Raw genomic sequence first — 18,446 nt, forward strand, 5'->3', positions numbered from 1 at the left:
GGAGATATATATATATATATATATATATATATATATATATATATATATATATATAGAGAGAGAGAGAGAGAGAGAGAGAGAGAGAGAGAGAGAAGGAAAGAGATTAATATTGTATGAACATTAAACATGGGATTATCTTTGTAATTTTGCACACATGAATCAGACATTTTGCACCTACTTTAATAAGATTTTGTACATTTTACTCAGCACAATTTGCATCCAATGTAATTATTTTTTGCACACATGAATCAGACAGTTTGCACCCACTTTAATGAGATTTTGCACACATGACTTAACATAGTTTGCACCTACTTTAATCAGATTTTGATTTACTATCTGATGTATGCTAACTTTTTTACAGTATGTGCCCAAGGTTGGCATGTGTTTTGGAACCATTGAAGATGCAAATCAATTTTATCAGAATTATGCCAAGCGCGTTGGTTTTGTTACTAAGATAAGGTTTACCCGAAGAGTTGGTAAAGATAAGGTTCCTAAGAATCAAATGATCACTTGCAATAGGGAGGGAAAACGCAAGTCTAGAGTTTCACCAATAGAAAAGACCAACCCTAGAACCAACTACAATTGCCCCGCAAGGATTTCTATTAGGTTGAATAAGGAGGGTCTTTGGATTATATCGAAGGTGTGTTTGGATCATTCACATCCTTGTGATCCAGAGATGACAAAACTGTTGACACGTAATAGAGAGATGACTATGCACATGTGTCGAGTCATTGAGAGGAATGATGAAGCAGGTGTGAGACCAAGCAAAACATATCAAGTATTGATGGGTGAAGCGGGGGGTTTCTCTAAGATAAACTTAATGGAAAAAGATGTTAGGAACTATCTCAGCAGAAAGGTACGCAATGTTACGGAAGAAATGGATGCTAGGGAGATGTTGAAGTATTTTACACGGATGAAGGATATGAACTCTGATTTTTATTTTGATATTGAACTTGATCAAAACAAGCGTCTCAAAACTATATTTTGGGCTGATGCTCGAAGTAGAGCAGCATATGAGTACTTTGGAGATGCAGTTTCATTTGATACTACTTATAAAACCAATCGTTACGATATGCCATTTGGTTCCTTTGTGGGGGTTAATCACCATGGTAACTCAATGCTTCTTGGGTGTGGTTTGTTGACAAAGGAAAATCCAGGCTCGTTTACTTGGTTATTTAATGCTTGGCTTACATGTATGCATGGAAAGGCTCCTAAAGGCATTATAACAGACCAATGCCTCGGAATACGAGCTGGAATTGAGAATGTGATGCCAGAGACACGTCATAGGTTATGCATTTGGCACATTACAAAAAAGATTCTAGAAAAATTCAAAAGACACAAGAGATATGAAGAGTTACAAAGTGATTTAAATAATATTGTTTGGGAGTCTATTTCAGAAGATGATTTTCAAAATCAATGGGAAGATTTTCTGATTGAATATGATCCAGAAGATAACAAGTGGCTATCAGGTACTTCTCTAAACATGAATTTTTATATTTTGCACATAGAAATTAGCATATTAGTATTTAAAAAGTATCAAGTGGCTATCATATTCTATTTGCTAGAATTCTAACATGTGTTTGAAGATGCCTCTAGTACAATTTTCTTATTCTAATATTTTTTAAGCTTTAATGCATTACTAACATGTTTATGACAATATTTGCATCCACTTTTGTTAAGTTTGCTTACAAATTTTTTTTATGTATATTTGTTTACTATGATACATAGATATCTATGAAGAAAGACATCGATGGGTTCCAATTTTTCTTGACAACTTTTTTTGGGCTGGTATGAGATCTACACAACGAAGTGAGAGCATGCATTCCTATTTTGACAAATTTTTAAATAACAAGAGCTTGTTGATTCAATTTGTCAAACAATATGACAATTGCCTTGGATGAAAAGAGCAACAAGAAAGGGAGGCTGATGTTGAAGACTATAAATCAATAATACCTTATGCCACTAATTCCTTAATAGAGAAGCAATTTCAAGGTGCCTATACTAATGCAAAGTTTAAGGAAGTACAAAAGCAATTTAGAAAGAAAGCAAATTGTATTTTGCACCTTATGAAAGCAGTTTCTACATCTAAAGTCTATTCTATTTTGGAGGATGTATCTACTTCTAAAGAGAGGGTTTATGAAGTTAACTACAATGCAGAAACGAAGGACATTACATGCATGTGTCAAATGTTTGAATCAAGAGGCATATTATGCCGTCATAGCTTGGTTGTCCTAGGGCATGAACGCATGAGAGAAATTCCAAGAAGATACATTTTGGACCGTTGGAGCAAACTTGTGAAGCGAAGACATAGTGATATTAAGAGCAGCCATGATCCAAGTTTGTTGAATCCAAAAACAGAGAGGTTTGATGATTTATGCTCCCATTCAAACAGTGTTGCTCAATTTGCATCCCAAACAAAGGAAACAAGTGATATCTTATATCGTTATCTTGATATGGCTATGGCGGAGTGTCAAAAGCACATGTTGCTAACTCATCATCTAATGCCAATGAGTTAGATAATTTGCTTACATTAGAAGATGGTGGTAAAGATGGTGGTAAAGATGTATTGTCCATTTTTGTAGGAGGCTGTATAATAAGCATTCAAGATATTAAAAGCCCTCCTTATGTTTCCACTAAGGGTCGTCCAACAAATAGGCTAAGATCTGAAAAAGACAAGATGATAAAAAAGAAGACCGACGCAAAGAAGAGGAAAAGTGAGATAACCGAAAAAGAGGTAAAACATTATTTTATTTTTGTTACCCATGCTATTTTTTTACAATTATTTAAATAGACTTTAGATGTAGAAACTACTTCCTTAAGGTATATATAAAGGATAATCAGTTGTACTTTATAGCCATGCTGTTATTACTTACACTTGAGTGATAGCTTTTTCTATTGTATATAAAGGATAATCAACTTATTAGAGATAGTCAAAGTCTCTCTTTCAACGAACAGGTTCATCCAATAGTTTGTGATTTTTGTGATTTATAAACATATCAATTTTATATATGTGATCTAATATATTTGTTTTTTCTTTTAAATTGTTTCAGCTTCAAGATGCTAACTACCATGTTAATGAGGGATTTGAATCTGATTCAATGGGAGGATCAATGGGAGGATTCATGTCCTTATTGAACTCAATCCATTCATACCAATTCTCAAATGTCGATTGATAGCAAAATAATGTCGAACCAAAAAGAATTTTATTTGGCAATACATTAAAGAGTTCAATTAGCTGATGATTTATGAGACAATTATTATTTTGGACAAGAAATAATAAAATTGATTAGTTTCAAACTCCAATACAGTAGCTTGCTGCTCCTGTTATTCCATTTATCAGTAATAATAATTAATTTGTATATATAACTATATTAACTAGTACCAAATCTATAGCTTGCTAACTTACCCAATTGGACAAACTGCAGTTTTTATCTTCCAAGATTCTTTTCTATATAAATTAAAACAAGTACCAGTTACAATAATAATAATAATAATTATATATTAAGAACGAGATGATGGAGAAATTTGTAAGCAAAATAACTATGGATATATGCATATATGCTTCATTAAAATGGGTGTAAATTAAATTTGTTTATAGGTACAAAATTAGTTTGTAACTAGTATTTTATCCGTAATACTATTACAGGAATATAAATCTTTTTAAATTATGTCGGTCCTAATATTATAGATTATGACACGAAAAATTTATAGCATTAAACTACTTTTATAAAATAGTCGTAAGGGACAAAAGTCCCCGTTGGCTATGAAGACCAGAGTATTAAACAAAATTAAATAATAAATTTTTTAGTTATTATTTTCAAATGAAAGAGTTTAATTTTTTTATTTAATTTTAATATTCGTTATCTAAAATTTGAAAGAATTTAACGTGTATATTTTTAATAAATTTGTTATACTTGCTATTTAAAAATAATATTTTTTCTACATAAATTAAACTATCATGTGTGCAAATTGTCTCATTCATGTGTGCAAAATTTCAATAAGGTAGGTGTAAATTATTTGAGTGAGGTGTGCAAAATCTCATTAAGACGGGTGCAAATTATGTTTAAGACGGGTGCAAATTGTGCTTCATAAGGTGTGCAAAATCCTGTTAAAATGAATGCAAACTGTCTGATTTATGTGTGCAAAATCTCATTATAATAGGTGCAAATTAAACTTATTTATAGATACAAAATTAGTTTGTAATATAACCCCACTCATGCTTCCTGATATGAGAATGAGATCATGGGACATAACAACTACTCCAATTTATATATAAGATCATATAGGATTCATACATAGCTAAAAAAAGAATCATTCATTCATTGAAAACTGAAAAGTCTCTCTTGTGTTTGCTTACATTATATGCTACAGTGCAACTCTTTCTTTCCTAAAAAAAGCAACACACAATGGAAAATGTGCAAAGTAGCATGCACTTGGTTCTCGCAACTAATGCCAAAGCCAAGGTTCAAATGGACTCCTGAACTTCCCCAAAGATTCATCGAGGCAATTAATCAGCTTGGAGGTTCAGAAAGTGAGTGCATACTATATAGTAAAAACTATAAAACAAATCCTTTCTACAAAACAAGTATATCTAATGATCCCTTGAACTCTGTTATATACAAAACAAGTATATCCAATAACCCCTAAAAAGAGATGGTAACTCTAAGTCTTGAATTTTAATTTTTGCGCTTCTTAACGAGAGCTTTCTTTCTAAAGCCCTTCCCAGCCGAACCAAGGCATTCGATCATCAATTCATCAGTATTACATACTATGTAAGGAATTGATTGAGCTGGAGTTGACTTTACCACTCTATATTTCTCTGATTAATTTATAACATCCTTAAGAAAAGGCATTTGAAGGTGATGTAAGCATTTGGATGACCAATTGCTTCCTTAGATTAACGCACTCAAACTGCAATAACAATGTTCACAAAGATCATAAAGTATAAAAAAACATAAACATCAAAAGCAAAAATAAAACTATACAAAAAAACATTTACTTCCTCCCATTCTGGCATGTTGGACACATTAATCTCGATACTACTAGGATTTCACATTTCTACCCATTTTATTACAAACAATCCGCAATCATAGCTGAAAAAACAATTGAATTAAAATTTGGTTAGTCTTATCATGTGCATTTTATATTATTTATAATATAACATAATTAATATAATGCTTACTTATTTGATTGTCTAGGAAGATTCAAATAAATTGGGATCGGGTCATTCTTTGGTAGCTCATAGTTCGGCACAGCTATCGAGACCATTTGTTGAATCAATTTGCTCTAGAAAAAGGTTCATTGTTAATAAATAAAACTATTAAACCACATAATATAATATCATGTGAGCAAAACGAAATTATACCGCATATATGTCTAAGTGCACCCTATCTCCTTTAGCCTCTTTATACAAGAAATCCAAGATAAAAAGTCTCTTTTCATAGATGTCATAAGCATATAGCCACCAGTGATAGTCATAGCAGCACGGCACCAATAACTGCATTATATCATATTTTCTTATTAGAAGTGAAAGTCTTGACCAACAAATCGATTTATAATTTAACAAAGTAATGATGAAATTGTCCAAAACCATAAGTACCAAAGGATACAGAAATACTTCTCATGATTAGGGTCAGCGGATTCAAATGAGGCAAAAGGAGGCATCACTAACTTTAATGTATAAACAAAGAGAAGCTCCAATGCCCATATATCAAGTATAGATTCAAAAACAGAGGATAGCATTAAGTAATATATTCACGTCTTTAACTTTATATGGCCAATTATTGTTATTAGTCTAAAAACAGAGGATAGCATTTTTGTTTCATTTCTGTTCCATTATAAATATTTAATAGCATTCAAATGAAAAAAATTAACACAAGGTAACAGTGACAGGGTATGTGGATAGAAACAGGGTTCTGAAAAAAGTGCAGAGCACAGGGAATAGACACACCCAGAATTAAATAAAGGTAAACATTTTGGGTCTAGTACTATAATCTTAAGGGATTCAACTATGGTAGAGAAGTTTCAACTATGACAGGGAAGGAATGAAATTAATCCACAAATAGCATGACACCAACAAAATAAATACATAGCAAATATAGCTCTGGCACAAACAAAAAAATTAACACAATACATAGAGAATAGTTTTAGTTTTACTCACCCATCTATGTTTTGGAATTTCCTTTTGCTCAAAGAAGCTGTCACCATTCTTTCCAAAATCATCGGGAAGAAGTACATAACTTTTTTTCTTTCTTTTGACCAAGTGTCCCCAATGTGAGAACATCTCTCCTTATATATAAAGAAATAGTTAGATTATAAAGTTTAAACTCTCCAATTATAAAACTGAAAAAGTAGTTTGTAACTTTGTATACACACCAAAACTAAAGCATTTATGCAATAGACGTCAAAGCTAGGTGGCCTTAATTTGTTGAAAAAAAAGACCATATAATTCAGAACCTTCATTTTACAATGTAATGTTAGTTCCAAAACATAATACACATAAAAAAAAAAAAAAAAACAGAAACATGTCACAGTCAAGAAATCTAACCATATTGTTTATCTGATGTCTTGCCAACATTGACATGATATCCTCCCTAATAAGCATTGCTCTAGGTATGTCTTTTAAGATGCACAAAGTCTCATCCTTATTCAACCTATCATCTGTTGCCCAAAAGTATATCTTATCCTTATCTACTTCTGTTAACTTATTGTCCTCTATCACATTTTCTTCTTCCCCTATTTTGTTTTTCTCATCTATCACCTTTTTTTCTTCCCCTATTTTGTTTTCCTCATGTATCATTAGGGAGAATGATGGAATTGATGGTCGCACATGTTCTTATGTCTTCTTGATTGGAGAAGGTATATAAATATCACAGTCTTCTATTTCTAAGAATGCTTGGACTGCACTTTGCACAATTTCTCTCCATTCAGGTTTTATTACATCATCTAAAACATAAAACAGAACATATACACAAAAATTATATTAACGTATGCACACAAAAATGAGATTTAAAATAGAGAGAAATTAAAATCTAAATAATAGGAATGTGAGTGCAAACTATGATTCATGTGTGCAAAATATCATTAAGGTGGGTGCAAAACATCAAATTCATGTGTGTAAAAATTCATTACATAGGGTGCAAACTTGCTGATTCATGTGTGTAAAATCTCATTAAAGCAAGTGCAAATTATCAGATTTATGTGTGCAAAAAATCATTCAGATGAGTGCATAGTGTGCCGAGTAAGGTGTGCAAAATCTCATTAAATCGGGTGCAAAACATCAAATTCATGTGTGCAAAAATTCATTACATAGGGTGCAAATTTGCTGATTCATGTGTGCAAAATCTCATTAAAGCGGGTGCAAATTATTAGATTTATGTGTGCAAAAAATCATTGAGATGAGTGCATAGTATGCCGAGTAAGGTGTGCAAAATCTCATTAAATCTGGTGCAAAATATCAAATTCATGTGTGCAAAAAATCATTACATAGGGTGCAAACTTGCTGATTCATGTGTGCAAAATCTCACTAAAGCGGGTGCAAATTATCAGATTTATGTGTGCAAAAAATCATTCAGATGAGTGCATAGTGTGCCGAGTAAGGTGTGCAAAATCTCATTAAATCGGGTGAAAAACATCAAATTCATGTGTGCAAAAATTCATTACATAGGGTGCAAACTTGCTTATTCATGTGTGCAAAATCTCATTAAAATGGGTGCAAATTGTTTGATTAATATATGCAAAATTACATAACAAAAATCTCATATATATTCACATAATACATAATGCAAAACAAGAAACACTAAGAACTATAATTTATACCCATATTGCTAGGCGATCGCATTGGCGATCTCATGTTGTTTTCATCTTTTTTGTCTTCCCTATTAAATCAATAAAAACAATAATTAAAGATTTGTAAAACAACAAATAAAAAAAAAAATCATAACTATAAAAAAGCACATACACTATTTTTACCTTGTTTTGACCTCCTTCTCCTCATCTTGCTTTGCATCACTATAAAGAAGCACACACTATATTTTACTTTACATTCTCTTTTATTATAAAAGATAAATCAAAACTAATTTTCACCTTTCTTTATCTTTTTGCTCATCTGATACATTGTCATCTTCCTTTGACATTTTGTTGTCATTATTTTGTTCATCAAATCTATAAACAAGAAATTTAATTAGTGATAAAGAGTGTTTGTAATACTCATAGGCTTCAATCCTTTCATTTACAACATCCCAAAACTTTATTTTTTTTTACCTTTCTTTCTTTTCGTTCATTGTGTTATCTTTATTAAGCTCCTTCGCCCCCCCCCCCCCCCCCTTTTCTTAGCCAAATTAGTTGGTGCTCTTGTTGTGTTCTTTGCAAATTTAGCATCAACAACACCTTGCTTAACTAAAAGGGTAACAATACCCTAAAATAATAGTCACATAGATTATATTATACACTCATCATATTATGAAAAACAGAAAAAAAAAATCTAGAAAAGGCTCATGCAGTTTAGTTTAGTTTCAACTTTGTTATTTACCATTGTAATTGTATTCTCTGCAGTTTGCACCAAACTTGCCACTATTTTTCTTTTATCACACTGCATTCAATCTTTAGAGCAAATAACTACACACTAATTCACTAATAAGCACACCATAAAACAGCACAATTAAACTCACAAGACACTTAAAAGAAAAAAAAAAGTTCTTGCATTACATTATAAGGCAATTACATAAAGTAATTAACATAAAAAAAGAAAATCAATGCACTCAACAAATAAGCAGCACTGGAGAAGAAAATCAACTGATGTAATTAGGAGCACTGGAGCAGAGTCCACATCTGCACTCAACAACCTTGGAATGTCATTTTACTAACTTCTAAAACACGACATGCAAATATAAGACTTAGAATAAAATTGAGGCACTATCATAACTATAACTATGCCATTTGAGCATTCTATATAGATAGCAGGATTTCAACAATTAGGAATTCAACACAGTTATATGTATCTCAAACAACACACATCACACATCACACAAGAACACATAAAGGATCAAACCTAATTAATATATTTCCTCTTGGATAAACAAAACGTAGCTGATAACTAGAAGTGAAAAGAATTCAACTTAGAAATGTGCATTAAGGGGTTCATTAATAGAAAGAATTCTGGATATTATAAGCAATCATCAATTTTTTAAAAAAAGAAGCGGATTAACAAGATAAAATAAATAAAACAAACCATCGGCCTTTGCTTTGATGACTCCTGTGTCAACTTCTTTGCAAGTTTTTCTTTATCCCAATAAGCAATCCATGGTGGTGGAGGCCCCATATAATTTTCCTTATCTCCGAATATGTCTTTGTGGTAATAGATAATCTACAAGCAAAATAATAAATATAATGATTATCATCAAAAAAGAAATCAAAAAAGGAAAAAAGGATAAGTACATTAGACCGATTACCATCAAAACATAAAGACAACCATTAATACTTAATGTATTTTTTTTCCTTGAATTTTTGAACCCCTTTCATAAGCTCATCATGCACAAATCTTGCCCAATTGTATCTTGTGATATTCTCTACATCAACAATGGCACGTAAGTGCTTTGGGAATGTGACAGCGCTACTTGTTGGTGCCAAAAATGAGCTAATAATGAACATTATAAATGCTCTCCTAAAGTAATCTCTCCCTTTGGATGTTGAATAATTACATTCTCTTGAATGTAATACTTCTTGTAACCATGGGCTTGTCACAGACTTGAACGGGGCAACTAATCTTTTTTGTTCTGAAGTCCAATCTTCTTCTTCTGGAAAACTTTTACCAATTGAAGGTAATCCTAGTGCTAACCCAATTTTGTCTGTTGTCACATCGATATCCCCCACCACTAATTCCAGTTTGCTTGTTGTTGTGTTATATGCTTTAGCAAGTGCGATGAATAACCGCCTATTAATTTTCCAATCTTGAATAGCCTTCATGGATGAGAATCCCATTTTATCAACTTCAAGTTTTTGCTCTTTTGTAAGAGAATTTATTGTTGTGAAAATCGAAACAGGAGAACAACGACATTCTATCAATTTCTGCAAACATAAAGTAAAAAATCTTCACCTAATTTTAACCATAAGAAATAACAATAATAATAAATCTTATTAAACTGGGTGCAAATTGTGCAAGTAAGGTGTGCAAAACTTGACTAAAGTGGGTGCAAATTGTCAAATTGATGTTGCAAAATCCAATTAAAGTGGGTGAAAACTGTCCGATTCATGTGTGCAAAAAATAATTATATTGAGTGCAAACTGTGCTGAATAAGGTGTGCAAATCCTCATTAAAGTGGGTGCAAACTATCTGATTCATGTGTGCAAAATTTCATTCATATGGGTGCAAAGTGTCCTGAGTAAATTGTGCAAAATCCCCTTTTAAATGGGTGCATACCCGAGATTCTAGTTCTTCAAGAGTTTTCTGCTGCATTTTCCTTCTAGTTCCTATTTCAGATTTCTTTGTATTTGTACTTCTTCGTGGCATCTTAATATCTGGATCTTTTTCCATTTCAAATAATCATTGCATATTATTAAGAAACATATTATTAACACAAACACATATAAATAACCTAGTAATCAATTGTGCAGTAGCCATTATCAAAGCTCTACCACAACAAAGCTGTACTAACAACTGAGATAATAACTTAATGAATATTTTCAAAGATTTATAAATTAAAAGTTCCAGCAATATTACTATTATGATTCATCTGCATTCAATGTCATGTGTTTAACCTTTGACACTCCAGAACATTCTGGAAGCTTAAGTGTTCAGGCTAAAGAAAAAGTATCACCCCAGAAAAGTAATAATAAAGGTAGAAGAAGAGAAAGAGTTAAGGGTTGTTGGAGGGACAGGTTCTTTTGCATTTGCTCGTGGCATTGCGGTAATTTCTCAAACAGGTGGTGGGCAATCTACTCACGAAAATGGTGTTGCTGCGTCTTATCATGTTAAACTTCAGCTTCAATTTCTAAAGCTCTACCACAACAAACCTCTACTAACAACTGAGATAATAACTTAATGAATTTTTTCATAGATTTATAAATTAAAAGTACCTAAGTTTCATAAACTAGATATGATGAATCAAAATCAAAATCAAAATCAAAATCAAAAGAAATTTTATTATAGAGTACTTAAAGATTTTTCATGAATAGACAGGAAACATTGAGTAATATTTTTGGGTGTCATTATGAATTTCTCGTTGCATATTTTGAATGGATACAGAATGATGGACAGCAAGAAGGTAAGAGTTGAAGAAAGCAATAAATGAACAAAAATCAAAACTCATTAACCTTCACATTAATCTTGAAGAAGCATCATGCATTACTAGAAACGAAGGAGAATGGATAGAGAGCTGAGAGATGCTGTTGCAGAGAGTAACGCCGCTACTATTGGAGACGCTACTTGGGATGGACAGCGAGCTCAAGAATGCTGATTCGTGTTGAGCGTGCTCCAGCGTTGAGAGCAACAAAGATGGCGCGCAAGGGAGTAGAGGAGAGACTGTGTAAAATTTTGGGGAAGAAGAAGAGAGCGTGGGAAAGGAGCGTGAGTACACGCTCTCTATATGCATTTGGGCTTTATTTTGTTTGAGGTATAAAATTACTAATGCTGGTTGTTTGCTGGCCCGAAAGTTAGAAAACTGCTGGCCCTCTAGCGGTGCTCTTATAATAATGGTATAGCTAAAATAGCTTGCATTTATATTAATAAGAATTCTGATAGGAGAAAATAATTCAGAACATCTGGCTGTATTAGAGGCCAGCTTCAATTCACAGTTAGGGGGAGCAGTATTCGAAAGATATTAATCTTTTCTACCGGTGCGAGTGTCTCATCATAGTCTTCTCCGTATTTCTGGGTGTAGGCCTTAACAACTAATCGGAGAGGCTCGTATCCCTCTCTTTCTATTAGCTCCATGCGTAGCTTGGATCTTGACGCCATGTATGCACTGGAGTTTTCCGAATATGCGAACATAGGTACATGAACAGTGGGAAATATGTTTCCTTAATTTTGTATTGACGAATCAATGAGCGACAATTTATTATTGTTATAGGTGTTGCTGACCCTGAGGATGGGAAGTTCCGGATCAGAATGGAGTACAGTTTTAGAAAATCAATCATTGTGGCAATTCGGAGTTACACTATCTTCAAAGGAGTCGATTACGTTGTTTACGACTCCGAGCCATAGATGTTCTATGCAATATGCAAGACTTATGGACGTGGGTGCGATTGGCTTATCCGAGCCAGCTTGATACAGAAGAAAGCTTGCTGGGAGATTCGAAGATACAACGGAAGGCACACGTGTTCCATGGGAACGATCTCATAGGATCATTTCAAGTTGGACTCAAACACGATTGCTGAGGCCATGAAGCCGTTGGTTGAATCTGACCCATCCATAAAGGTGAAATCTATAATTGCAGAAGTCCAGGCAAGATTCAACTTCACCATTAGTTACCAAAAGGCTTGGTTGGCAAAGCAGAAGTCTATAGCGAAAGTCTTCGGTGGATGGGAAGAATCTTACGGAGCTCTGTCATTGTGGTTCTCCGTAATGGTTCAGAAGATGCCTGGTTCACAAGTCCAGATAGAAACACGACTCCTGTATAATGGGAGTGAAGAGGTGACTGGTGTCAGAATACTTCATCGGGTATTCTGGAGTTTCAATCCATGCATTAGAGCCTTCAAATATTGCAAGCCGCTGGTTCAAGTTGACGGCACCTACCTATACGAAAAATATAAAGGTTACCTTTTAGTTGCAGTTGCACAAGATGGGAATAAAAACATTGTGCCAATTGTCATTGCCATCGTAGAGGGTGAGACGACTGATGCGTGACACTTTTTTCTTAGTAATTTACGAAGGCATGTTGTAAGAAGAGACAACGTGGGTATAATCTCCGATCGTCATGAGTCAATCCGGGCAACAGTAAACCGTAGTGGAGAAGATTGGAAACCTCCAAGAGCATGGTGGATGTTTTGTATTCGGCACATTGGTAGAAACTTCTGAAGGGAATTCAAGGTCCCATATTTGCAAGCTTGTGGTCAACGTTGCGTATTCAAGGACGGTGGAGGAGTACAACATCAATTACAAGAGGTTGCAAGAATGAGGCGAGGCATATGCCCGTTGGTGCGACAACATCGACCTACCTCAGTAGGTGTTGGCAATTCGAGGGATATCGATGGGGTCACATGACAACAAACCTTGTCGAGTGCATTAATTCAGTGTTGAAGGGTGCCTGAAATCTGCTTGTCTTGGCGCTCGTCCGAGCAAGATATTATCGGTTGAATGAGCTATTTACGCGGAAGAGTTCTGAGACTTACCAGCGCAAGCGTGCTGGATTTACTTACTCTGAGTTTTCCACTTAGCAGATAGAGTCAAATATGCAGCGTGTAGGAAACATAGTCGTGCACCGGTTTGATAGAAGAAATGAGGTGTTTGAGGTGCGTGGAATGCCAAGCAGATGAGTGTTAGTAGTTGATCTTACACAACGAAAATGCAACTGTGGGCATTTTCAGGTGGAGCGACTTCCATGTTGCCATGTTATTGCATGTTGTGCTGACCACCGCCTCGATTGGCAGGTGTATGTTGGTGATGTGTACAAGATGTTGCAATTTTGCAAGGTCTACCGAATTGAGTTTGTCCCAATGGGCGACACGGCGACATGGCCTAATTACCCGAGACCGACGATGGTCGCGAATCCTGCCCTGAGACGAATGTCCAAAGGTCCTCCCAAATCAACTCGCTATTTGAATGAAATGGATTCACGGAAAATGCGTGATCCACGGATATGCCGTCTTTGCGGGAGGTAGGTTCATAGTAGTAGTAGATGTCCGTAACGTGCTGGACCGAGTGGGGTTGGTGGCAGTGGTGGTTCATAGGGTTAATGTATTTCTAAGTTAATGTATTTCCAAGTTAATGTAGTTTTAAGTTAATGTATTTTTAAGTTAATGTATTTCCAAGTTAATATATTTTTAAGTTAATGTATTTCTAAGTTTGCTTCGACTGACTGTTAATTACAACTAATAGAAATATTAAATAATACTGAGTTCGAATGAACTAAACATGATTGCAACTAACACTAGCGATTAGATAATACTGAGTTCGACTCAACTAAAGACGCATACAACAAATACAAAGTTTAGATAGACTAAGTTCAACTCAATTGAAGACGCATACAACTAATACAAAGATTAAATAGACTAATTTCGACTAATCAACTCACGGCTTCCTCTTAAAAAATCCCATCGTCTTGGTCACTATCTTGTTAACACTTGATGGAGTAAACCTGTTCGGTGGACGGACATCTGTCGTAAGTTGTACTGATGACTAACTCCCTGTTCCTCTACTAGACCTGGCCCACCTGCGGCTGGCGGAGCTGAAGGACTAGGGATATACTCGTCAACAACCTCCGATTGTGTCGGTGCATTCAAGTCAAGACCGCTCGGAGCATCAGTTGGCACATTCATACGACCTAAATCGATCTCAAGATGCAGATCAATGCAACCACTCGCTCAACTATCAAGTGTGGGGGTACGATGGATTCGATGAGAGGATTCATCCACTGATGCCTGTCGTGACTGCGGCGACTGCTAAGGTGGCGCTGCATCGAAGACATCCTTAAGAGGAGCACCACCATCAAGGAAATGACGGATGATACTGCTCAACCTGTGGTGAAAATGCGGGAAAGTCTGCATACTGAAATCACATATGGACATGTTTGTGCTAAGGCAGACTATGGTGGCTGTGGTGGCTATGGTAGCTGTGGTGGCTGTCCTGGCTGTGATGGTTGGGCTATGGTGGCTGAGGCAGTGGCGGGAGATAATAAAGAAATGGCTGAAACACTGCATATGGCTGCTGGGGTGGCTGCTGAGGTGGCTATTGAGGAATGAACTCCAACAACCTCAAGTACATCCAGAATGAATCAATGTACCAACGATGGTAATCTGCAGACGTGCTAAAGTTGGAGATCGGTTGCGAATTCCTATCTCGCAACCGACTATTGTGGCGGTTTCCCCATTGCTGAATCCAATCGTCTAGTATCGTGCTCGAATCATGGCACTGTACTCCCCGAAGAGTGTAACAATGCTGGTCAAGAGGGATGCCATGTGCCAGCAGAGGGGGGGACAGTGCATACCCGTACTGGCGGACCACTCGGTCCACAGGATGCCATTCAACACACTTGAAGGAAACCAACGGCCCTACCATGTCACACACATCAAGGTGGTGGTATAACTCGGCCGGGATGATGATGCCGAGATATGACCGAAAAATAAACTGCAAAACGTTGCATGGGATAAGTTAGATTATTAATACTGTAAATTATTCTTAATAACTTAAGACAAATACTGACATCTTTCATGTAGTCTATGTCATGCCTAATAGACGCTACTCTCCTCGACATCCACGCCTTGGTTCGTGGATGATGACTCCACCTGCAATACACAATGTTATAACAGAGTTTAAATTACGTCTTGCCAGTAAAACATAAATAAAACACAACACAAACTCTAATAAACTATGTACTGTTACGGTGTTACCTGCGTGCAACCGGTATCTCAGCGGGTGCAAGCTGATGTCTCAGAATGGGCACAAGAAAGAGCATTCGCTCCCATACCCAAACAAACAACAAATCAAGCGGGCAGTGCAATCGTACCGTGAAGAGGTACGAGAGTTGCTGACCCCCCAACTGTAAGTGCCGATCTGCTCAAAATTTTGGAGTAGTGGCAGATACTTCGCGTGGGCATACGCCATCAACTTATCCGTGAAGAGGGTGGTTTCCAGCAGACAGAAAATGTGACACCTAACGTATCGCTGAACAGAGTCCCAAGTATCTAGAGGCTGTGTGTCTCTGATATGGTGAACCCAGGACAGCTTTATGTAACTTTTAGATGAACTACTCAGGACGGGTTCGCTGCCAAAAATCTCCATGCTATGGTTGACCAAGAAGTCTTGACTGCTATCGGTCCAACCGGTCACAACCTCTCCATCAATCGGTAGGTCAAATATGTGTAACACGTCCTCCAGTGTCACTGTAACCTCACCGGCTGACAATACGAAGGAATGAGTCTCTGGCCTCCACCTTTCCACAAGAGCAGATAGCAAGCCGGAATGCCCTCTGATCTGTCCCACTCTCGATATATGGTAGAATCATGTTGTTCGTAAAGCCTGCTCAACCGCCGGGTGCCACTATTCCGACAGATCAAGCTTACGAGGCAGAATATTCCTGTTAGCCTGGGTACAGGACAATCAAAATACAAATGACAAATTATTAAAAATTAAAAAATAGATATTACAACTAAATAAAATTAATATTACAACATAAAAGAATAATATAAAATTCAAAACTTAATATTATTAATTATATTACACATTATATTAACAGAAATAACAAACTTACATAATTAGGATGTCTCAAATAGTTGATAATATGATCTTCTAGAGACGTATAATCACGTACCATTTTAGACGTACTAAAATCACTTTAGTTAAAATCAACTTACTCACTCTCCAAACCTAACCCCAAACCCTTGTACTCAAAACTCTCCAAACTCTTCAAAACCCTTGCACCAACCTTCACTAACTATCCAAAACCATTTACCACCAACCCTCACTCACTCTCCAAAACCCTTCACCACCCAACACTCACTTCACCGCCTAACCTTCACTCATACACAACTAAACCCCAACCCTCCCTCAAACACCCCGAAATCCTCCCTCAAACACCTGCTCCCAACCCTCACTCACACAATGTCACAACCAAACCCCAGCACCCTTTTATACACCCCTAAATTCACCATCCCTTCACCAACCCACGGCACCCATTTACTCCTCTCACTTCCTGTTGCATGGCATGTCTCTTACATGGAGACACCTTGGGAACCAGCATTCAACATGCAACATGCGTGCTACTGAGAGACCGCCACATGGTCTGGAGACGCTACGCTGCACGGTCAACACGCGACCTGCGTGCTGCTAGGGAGTAGCCACGTGGAATCACGCAGTCTGCGTGTTGCTGCGATGCTGCCACGTGTCGAATCCCTGCGAAGAATCTCTGCTAAAGTGGTCTCAGAAATCTGCGCGGAATCTCGGTAACAGTAACACACGGGGTGCGTGTTGAACCATAGCTCGACACGTGGCGAATCTCTACTGTGAATCTCTGCTAAAGCTGTTTCGAATCTCTACTAAAGGTAATATGCAGATTGCGTGCTATAAGTACAATTCTGATACATCTATATTTCTGTAAAACACTCCAAATACCAATATTTAACAAAAACATCCCTTTCTTTTCCATATTTAAAATAATTTCTGAAAAAATGTGTGTAACATTGTTATATTACTACGCTACAATATTATTCCTAGCTTAACCTAGCACGTATTTAATCTCCGTGTTATAAGTGCAATTCTGATACATCTATATTTCTGTAAAACACTCTAAATACCAATATTTAACAAAAACATCCCTTTCTTTTCCATATTTAAAATAATTTCTGAAAAAATGTGTGTAACATTGTTATATTACTACGCTACAATATTATTCCTAGCTTAACCTAGCACGTATTTAATCTCCTTTGTTGAAACATAAGCAATTGTTGTTTCTTGTTAGTTTTTACATCACGTAGCATTATACTTTGGTATTATGAAGAAGAAAGAACAAAGGAATACACAAGTCATTATGAAAGTGAAGCAACCAATGCAAATAGAATTAACAAGTCAGATCCATGAACGTGAAACGAACAGTGTGTTAGAAGGGAAGGAAATATTGTCGGTGGAGCACGTTCTATTAACGTCAGATGCACTTTCATCCACCGTCCACGTGGAAGCCCCTGCACCGTTCAAGCTAGGTTAATCTAAATCACAGCGACATTAAACTTTTATTGTTTTTCCACAACCAAATTAACCGATACACCAAACTTCAGCTTCAATTACAAATCAGTATGGGTGAGCTTTCACTGGTCAACGATCCACGTGGAATGTCAAAGACGGTCGTGATTACAATATTAAATACAAGTCCTTCTAATTAATTCGGTAATTGGCACCTTGGCAGCTACCTAGTAGCTTAGCTTGTGCGGACCACCTTGTCGTTCCCAGAAAAGGGAGCTTTCCACTTTACAACGTGCAAGTGTGCAACTATGTGAAATTGCGAATACGATTCTGTGCTTCTTGTGGTATATAGATTACCTTATTTGGTCAAAATTATATTCATTTGAGTATTTGACATCATTAATGTACACGGTATGCATTTTCTTGGGTTCTTTTTTTTAAAAAAGTAAGTTTTATAATAAACTTGGAAAAATACTAAAAGACCTACCAAATTTATTATTTTTATCAATAATTAGTTAATAATATTCAAAATTATAACTAAAAAATTATCTTAAATAATAAAATGTGATTGTGAAATTAATAGTCAAATTAAGCAAGTCAAATTATTAGATTATTGTAT

General features: G+C 35.8%; 2 protein-coding genes and 1 long non-coding RNA gene across 3 annotated transcripts; 2 read left to right on the top strand and 1 right to left on the bottom strand.

The window, feature by feature from the left end:
- On the top strand, positions 244 to 3,173 carry LOC107645542 (protein FAR1-RELATED SEQUENCE 5-like). The gene is made up of 7 exons (XM_016349599.1): positions 244 to 255; positions 362 to 1,469; positions 1,729 to 1,788; positions 1,906 to 2,337; positions 2,469 to 2,734; positions 2,908 to 2,967; positions 3,051 to 3,173. The coding sequence occupies exons 1-7, from the start codon at positions 244 to 246 to the stop codon at positions 3,171 to 3,173; spliced, it is 2,061 nt and encodes a 686-aa protein (XP_016205085.1).
- Positions 4,981 to 5,402, bottom strand: LOC110269259. Its single transcript, XR_002358269.1, has 3 exons — positions 5,366 to 5,402; positions 5,183 to 5,286; positions 4,981 to 5,093 (listed from the first exon to the last, which is right to left on the bottom strand). It is a non-coding gene; the product is annotated as an uncharacterized LOC110269259 (long non-coding RNA).
- Positions 9,962 to 11,039, top strand: LOC110265085. The gene is made up of 3 exons (XM_021107853.1): positions 9,962 to 10,006; positions 10,709 to 10,807; positions 10,848 to 11,039. Exons 1-3 carry the CDS (start codon positions 9,962 to 9,964, stop codon positions 11,037 to 11,039), a joined length of 336 nt encoding a protein of 111 aa, XP_020963512.1.

The sequence above is a fragment of the Arachis ipaensis genome, chromosome B01, assembly GCF_000816755.2.
Source record: "Arachis ipaensis cultivar K30076 chromosome B01, Araip1.1, whole genome shotgun sequence".
NCBI lineage: Eukaryota > Viridiplantae > Streptophyta > Magnoliopsida > Fabales > Fabaceae > Arachis > Arachis ipaensis.